The sequence below is a fragment of the Salvelinus sp. IW2-2015 genome, linkage group LG5 (genome assembly GCF_002910315.2).
Source record: "Salvelinus sp. IW2-2015 linkage group LG5, ASM291031v2, whole genome shotgun sequence".
Lineage (NCBI taxonomy): Eukaryota > Metazoa > Chordata > Actinopteri > Salmoniformes > Salmonidae > Salvelinus > Salvelinus sp. IW2-2015.
Genome location: NC_036844.1, coordinates 16,854,884 through 16,861,841, shown reverse-complemented (window position 1 = coordinate 16,861,841; position 6,958 = coordinate 16,854,884). Strand labels below are relative to the sequence as shown.

General features: G+C 45.1%; 1 protein-coding gene across 1 annotated transcript; it reads left to right on the top strand.

The window, feature by feature from the left end:
• Positions 1-389: 389 nt before the first annotated feature.
• Positions 390-5,942, top strand: nefma (neurofilament medium chain a). Its single transcript, XM_023987604.2, has 3 exons — positions 390-1,532; positions 2,610-2,734; positions 3,672-5,942. The coding sequence occupies exons 1-3, from the start codon at positions 501-503 to the stop codon at positions 5,290-5,292; spliced, it is 2,778 nt and encodes a 925-aa protein (XP_023843372.1). The 5' UTR covers positions 390-500; the 3' UTR covers positions 5,293-5,942.
• Positions 5,943-6,958: the final 1,016 nt, after the last annotated feature.

Below are 6,958 nucleotides of genomic sequence, written 5' to 3'. Positions count from 1 at the left end.
ATCGATCATTTCCTTTCTCACTAATGTTCAATATTGCGAGAAAGTTATATATTCACTCGGTGACAAGCGACAACTGATAAATACCTGAACACATAGGCTATCCTAATGAATGACTCAGCATCTGCATGGTTTCGAATGAATGATTCCAGTTCTGGAAACATCCTAATGATAATCGCCCCTTTCCTTTTTTCCCCTGTGTGATTATTCCTCTGCCTTTCAACCCGCCACCCACGAACCCTCACACTCCCACGTGGTATTTCTTGAAAAGTCTGAGGGGTTGGTTGAGACATGGCCCTCCCCCCTTAGATCAATGAGCCAGTAAAAACAGTTCCTACTTGCCTTTTTAACGATTGCGCCTTTCGTATATAAAGGACAGCCGGTGAGGCTAAGAATGCTGTGAGCGCCATCCACCCCGCACCTGCACACACACACACCCACCCCACTACTCCACCTCGCACACCTTCCCAGCCATTTGCACACGCACCTCCTTGTCTGGCCGGATGAGTTACCACCCGGTGGACACGGTAGGGAGTCCATTCAGGAGAAGCATGGATAGTAGGACAAGCTACGGCCGCTCCTCCGGCACCCCCTCCAGCGGGTTCCGCTCTCAGTCCTGGTCCCGGTCAAGCCCTAACAAGCCCTACAAGAGGAGCGTCAATATGCCGGTAGCCAGAGCGTACAGCTCCACACTCCTCAGCTCCGCCGACAGCGTTGATTTCAGTCAAACTAACGGAGACTACAAGCGTTCCAATGAGAAAGAGCAGCTGCAGGGGCTCAACGACCGCTTCGCCGGTTACATCGACAAGGTGCACTACCTGGAGCAGCAGAACAGCCAGATTGAGGAGGAGATCCAGGCGCTGCGGCAGAAGCAGGTGTCGCAGTCCCAGCTAGGGGATTTATACGACCAGGAGCTCCAGGAGCTGCGCTCCATGCTGGAGCAGATCCACCACGATAAGGCGCAGATCCAGCTCGACACGGACCACATCGAGGAGGACATCCAGAGAATTAGGGACCGCTTCGATGAGGAAGCTCGCATCAGGGATGAGACGGAAGGCATCATCCGGGCGCTCAAAAAAGATATGAACGACACTGAGTTAGTGAAGTCGGAGTTGGAGAAGAAAGTCCAGTCACTGCAGGATGAGATTGCCTTTATCCGTAACAACCACGAGGAAGAGGTGAGCGAGCTGTTTGCCCAGGTGCAGGCGTCGCAGGTGACCATGGAGAGGAAAGACTTCCAGAAGACGGACATCACCGAGGCGCTCCGGGAGATCCGCACCCAGCTCGAGGGCCACTCCAACCAGAACCTGCAGCAGGTGGAGGACTGGTTCATGTGCCGCTATTCCAAGCTCACTGATGCTGCGGAACAAAACAAAGATGCAATCAAGTCCGCCCGTGATGAGATTGCGGACTACCGCCGCCAGCTCCAGTCCAAGACCGTGGAATTAGAATCCGTCCGGGGAACCAGGGAGTCACTGGAAAGGCAGCTGAATGACATCGAGGACCGACACAACAACGACCTGTCCAGCCTGCAGGTATGATGAGACCCACTGTTGGCGTTGTTTTCATACAGAAACCCCCAGCCACAGGCTTAATGGTGAAGTGTTCTATAAAGTTGTATTCTTTGTGTAATTAGAGAAGCAACGTAGTGAAGAGAGTTGGCTAAATAATATTATCAGATGTGTTTCGTTTATCATATAGGCTATCAAATTGTGCCAGAGTCGTGCGAGGATATTATCACGATTCCTATGAGGTTTTTATTCTTAATTTAGGTCTACCTATAAGTAGAGTTCCCTACTTTGAGAAAGAAACATTTACATATTATATTTGTTTTATTGTGTTAATATAGATAGATGTGTTTTATCTAGGTATACAAGCTCTGCGCAATGGTGGTGTCTGCGCATTTGCTTTACGATAAATGGCACAATGCTGACATCTTATGGGCACGGCTTTTACATCGCCCATCCTTGTTGAAGCATTAGGCTACTTATACGCTGCGACAATTGGTGAAAGTCAGGAGACATTGTAGGGTTCTTAATTAAGGGGAGACATAATGCAGCAAACGTTTTTTTTTTTTGCCGAGTCAGAGACGCGGGTCGATGCGTTCATTGGCTGTGTCCTTGCCTCACCCCACACAGATTTCGAGGAGGACTATTGAACAAGTGTGAAGAGGCTGCCCTTGAAACAGTGTACACTGCGTCAGAATAAATTATTTCACAGAACAATAATAGCCTAACCTTTTGCGCAGAACGGTCTCCAACATATCAATTGATTTGCCCTTTTACAAGGAGACAGGGTGACTTCACACTTTCAATTGTTATTGCAACGATATTGTAATGAAATCTCAAAGCGCTTTAATGTGTTGTAAATTTACACACGTTTCAATGTGCTTGTGATATAGCCTAATTACTAGGAACAAAATACGAAATAGTATTTTTTTTTTTTTTTTTTTTTTACAGTTTACATATTACTTCCAAAGGGTTCTGTCCTTTTGGAGACATATCCTCCCTGCACCAAAAAATAGATAACCAATTATTTTTTCAGAGTTCCACATAGGCCTAGGTAATAACAGCTCCTAACCAGCTCATGTCTCTTGGTCTTGTTTTCTGCAGGAGACCATCCACCAGCTGGATAATGAGCTCAAGGGCACGAAGTGGGAGATGGCGCGTCATCTGCGCGAGTACCAGGACCTGCTCAATGTCAAGATGGCTCTTGACATCGAGATTGCTGCATACAGGTACAGTGCGACGGATATATTTTTTAAACACGAAGAAACAAAAATTGTACTCATTATTAAGGAACAAAAAGATTGTATTTCATCATGTGTAAAATATATATATATATAAATATAAAGGCAACATTTAAAGTGTTGGTCCCATGTTTCATGAGCTGAAACAAAAAATCCCAGAAATGTTCCACATGAACAAAAAGCTTATTTCTCAAAAATGTTGTAGATACATTTGTTTACATCCGTTAGTGAGCATTTCTCCTTTGCCAACATAATCCATCCACCTGACAGGTGTGGCATATCAAGAAGCTGATTAAACAGCATGATCATTAAATAGGTGCACCTTGTGCTGGTGACAATAAAAGGCCATTTTAAAAGGTGCAGTTTTATCACAAAACACAATGCCACCGATGTCTCAAGGTTTGAGGGAGCATGCAAATGGCATGATGACTGCAGGAATGTCCACCAGAGCTGATGCCAGATAATTTAATGTTTATTTCTCTATCATAAGCTGCCTCCAACGTCGCTTTAGAGAATTTGGCAGTACGTCGAAACGGCCTTACAACCGCAGACCACGTGTAACCACGCCAGCCCAGGACATCCAATTTCTTCACCTACGTGATCGTCTGAGGGGTGGTGGGGTGGTTCGGTGGTGCTGAGGAGTATTTCTGTCTGTAATAAAGCCCTTTTGTGGGTGGGCCCAGCTGCCAAGCGGGTGGGCCTTTGCCCTCCCAGACCCACCAATGGCTGCACCACTGCCCAATCAAGTGAAATCCATAGATTAGGGCATAATTTATTTATTTCAATTGACTGATTTCCTTATATGAACTGTAAAATCTTTGAAATTGTTGCATGTTGCATTTATATATTTTTTCAGTATATATCAACCCTAACTTTTATATTAGGCCTACACTATACTATATCTAATTTTCTATTGTTCTTGCAGGAAACTCCTAGAAGGTGAGGAGACCCACTTTAGCACTTTCCCTTACCGCCAAGCTGTCACCTCCTCTAAGAAGTCCAAGTCTGGGCCTCCCAAACTGAAGGTCCAGCACAAGTTTGTAGAGGAGATCATTGAGGAGACCAGGGTGGAGGATGAGAAGTCTGAAATGGACGTGGACCTGGAAGAGATTGCCCAGGAGCTGTCTGCAGCATTGGAGGCAGAGGCCACAGATGACAGAGAAGAGGAAGGAGAGGATAAGGGAGAAGAGGAAGGAGAAGAAGCAGTGGGACATGGAGAAGAGGGAGAGGGTGACTCAGAAGAGGTTGTAGCCTCCACTGAAGCCCAAGTGAGCTCCAGCGCCCCTGCTGAGGAGGAAGAGGAGGACAAAAACGGTGGTGATGAAGAAGAAGATGGAGGAGAGGGTGCCGAGGAGGGAGAAAAAGAAGAAGAGGGTGAGAAAGAAGGAAAGGATGAGGGTGAGAAGGGAGATGATGCAGAAGGTGGTGATGAGGGAGAAGGAAAGGAAGAGGGAGAGGAGACAGCCCCAGAATCAATGGTTTCTCCTGACAAAGAGAAGGCTGGAGAGAAGGAAGGAAGCGGAGGAGAAGAAGAGACAGCAGAGGGAGAGGGAGAAGAGGAGGGTGGTGATAAAGAGGAAGTTGCAGGTAGTGACAAAGGATCCAAAGATGGAGATGATAAGGATGAGAAAGATAAGAAAGGAAAGGATGAGAAAGATGACAAAACAGATGAGGCAGATGTAGCCAAGACAGAGTCTCCAAAAACAGATGCCCCCAAGAGTGAGGCCCCAAAAGCTGAGGTCCAGAAATCTGAGGCCCCAAAAGTCTCCAAGCCAGACTCCCTGAAAGCTGAATCCCCTAAGGCTGGGTCCCCTAAGTCTGAGTCACCAAAAGCTGGATCCCCCAAACATGAATCCCCCAAAGCTGGTTCCCCTAAATCTGAATCCCCAAAACCCGGCTCCCCCAAATCTGAAACCCCGAAACTTGCTGGATCCCCCAAATCTGAATCCCCCAAACCTGCTGGATCCCCCAAATCTGAATCCCCCAAACTTGCTGGTTCCCCCAAATCTGAATCTCCCAAACCTGCAGGGTCCCCCAAATCTGAATCCCCCAAATTAGGATCCCCTAAAGCAGAGTCTCCTAAGGATGAGGCTCCCAAACCAGAAGCCCCCAAGTCAGAGGCCCCCAAGGCTGCAGAAGAGAAAGTAGACAAAAAGGGTGATTCAGAGGAAGAGAAGGTAGAAAAGAAAGATGCAGCTTTGAGCGGAGAAGTGGAGAAGGGTGCCCCAGAGGACAAAAAAGACGATGGGAAGAAAGAGGAGACAGATGTGATCTCAAATGGAGTGGACGAGAGCCCCACCAAAGATGACCCCAACCAGAAAGATGACCCCAACCAGAAAGATGACCCCAGCCAGAAGGTGGTCATCACCAAAACGGTGGAGACCATCACCACTGGAGAGGACGGAGCCAAGCATGTCATTAAATCAGTCACTGTCACCGAGACTGTGAAAGAGTCTGAGGATATGATTCAGGAGAAGATGGTGTCCAGCAAGACGATGGAGAAACACTCTTCCAAGTCCGTCAAGGTGGTGACCGAAACCGAGTGACTGCGCCCCAACCAATCCACCCAGGAGGGTCAGGGAGGAGGACACGACGACAAGCAATCATACAGCTAGAGCGATGTAATAAAGATAACCACTCTCAAACATACAGAAAAGCAAAGAGAGAAGCCATATGATGTGACAAAGCTAAAATTTCTAAAATGCATGTTGAGTGAAGCTATAAATGAGCTTTTCTGCAGATGTGGTCAGGAAAATTTGGGAATGGGACAGATTATTAATTCTCTTTCTATCTGCAGTTCACAGGAGGGCTCACGGGTGGGGGCGTCTGCATGCTAGCTCAGGGAGGGAGTCCCCTCTCTAACATGTATGTATGGATGGATGGATGGGAGAGTGATAGAAATGTATCTTCATTCAAATGAAGTTTTTTGGGGGGCCCAGGTGGGAGGGTCCACTTCAGAAGTAAGCTTACTTATTATGTGACGATACCAATTGAGCCAAAAAAATACAATCAACTACAATACAATACAGTGAAGAAAGAGAATGACGATGGTGCAATGAACTCATGATCATGAACATACAGTACCCAAAGCAATTAACGCATAAATAACCTTGAAGAAACTCCTAGCCTTAAACATGCTTTGTATCAGTGTCTATTATGTTTACGAGTGCAATTGAAAATAAATCTGTAAATGCGCACACATACATTACTGTATGCATAGGATGGACTTGAATTTAAATACCGAACATACATGAGGTGCTACAGTTTGCAATCCCATGTCTTTACTCATCATGAATGATTTCCCAGCAGCATTTGCTCAATAAATGTCGTACTGAAATACAAAATATGGTCTCTTGTTCCTTTATGACACGCCAAACTCATTCCACGGACGGCTGAGTGTCTGCGGGTTTTCGCTCCACCCTTGTACTTGATTGATGAATTAAGGTCACTAAGGAACTCCCCTCACCTGCTTGTCTACGTCACTCGGCCCTCCGTGGAATGAGATTGACACCCCTGCTTTATGCAATTTTCCTGTTCTGTACGTTCCCTTTTGAATTTACAGTAGGTTTCTCACCACAATATGCACACAATATTCAACATCCTCATCTGCTTTCATGGGGATGAGATTGCATCCTTCATTATCTTTTGCAGCCTAGAATTTATACAAAACCGCATAAACATCCACAGGCTGTCCTCTACAGATATTCGCAGTCACAATCGGTAGGTAATATGTGCATGCCATCTAAGAATAGGCCACCAACAATAATATGAACAATGCAATCCTATGCCATCACATGCAAATAGCACTTGATTAGAGTTGATTTATCAAATCAAATCAAACTTTATTTGCAAAGCACATTTCTTAACAGAGAAAATTGCACTTCAAAGTGCTTTACATACTGTACATAAATAAAATAATAAAAAGTGAGAAAGATAAAAAAATATATATATATATATACACATACATTTCTAGACAAATATACAATTAAGATAGATTAATTAAGAAAATAAAAGAACAGTGGACATGAGAGGCTAATATGAAAGATTTAGACTGAGAAATGTATGGTATATGACATAGTAGTCTTTCAGCCATTAGCTATATTATTCGAGAACAACATTACCTACAATGTTAAACAGGATTTGAAACTAAACCTATTTTAAAGTATTTTACACTACAACTTAAACAATGGAGGGATAGGTAATTTGGAGATT

What these genes read in the sequence shown, in the direction of transcription:
- nefma (XM_023987604.2), top strand. Translation starts at nt 501, where the DNA reads ATGAGTTACCACCCGGTGGACACGGTAGGGAGTCCATTCAGGAGAAGC. An exon ending in ACGACCTGTCCAGCCTGCAG is followed by an intron (nt 1,533 to 2,609) that starts GTATGATGAGAC and finishes TGTTTTCTGCAG; the next exon opens with GAGACCATCCACCAGCTGGA. An exon ending in ATCGAGATTGCTGCATACAG is followed by an intron (nt 2,735 to 3,671) that starts GTACAGTGCGAC and finishes TTGTTCTTGCAG; the next exon opens with GAAACTCCTAGAAGGTGAGG.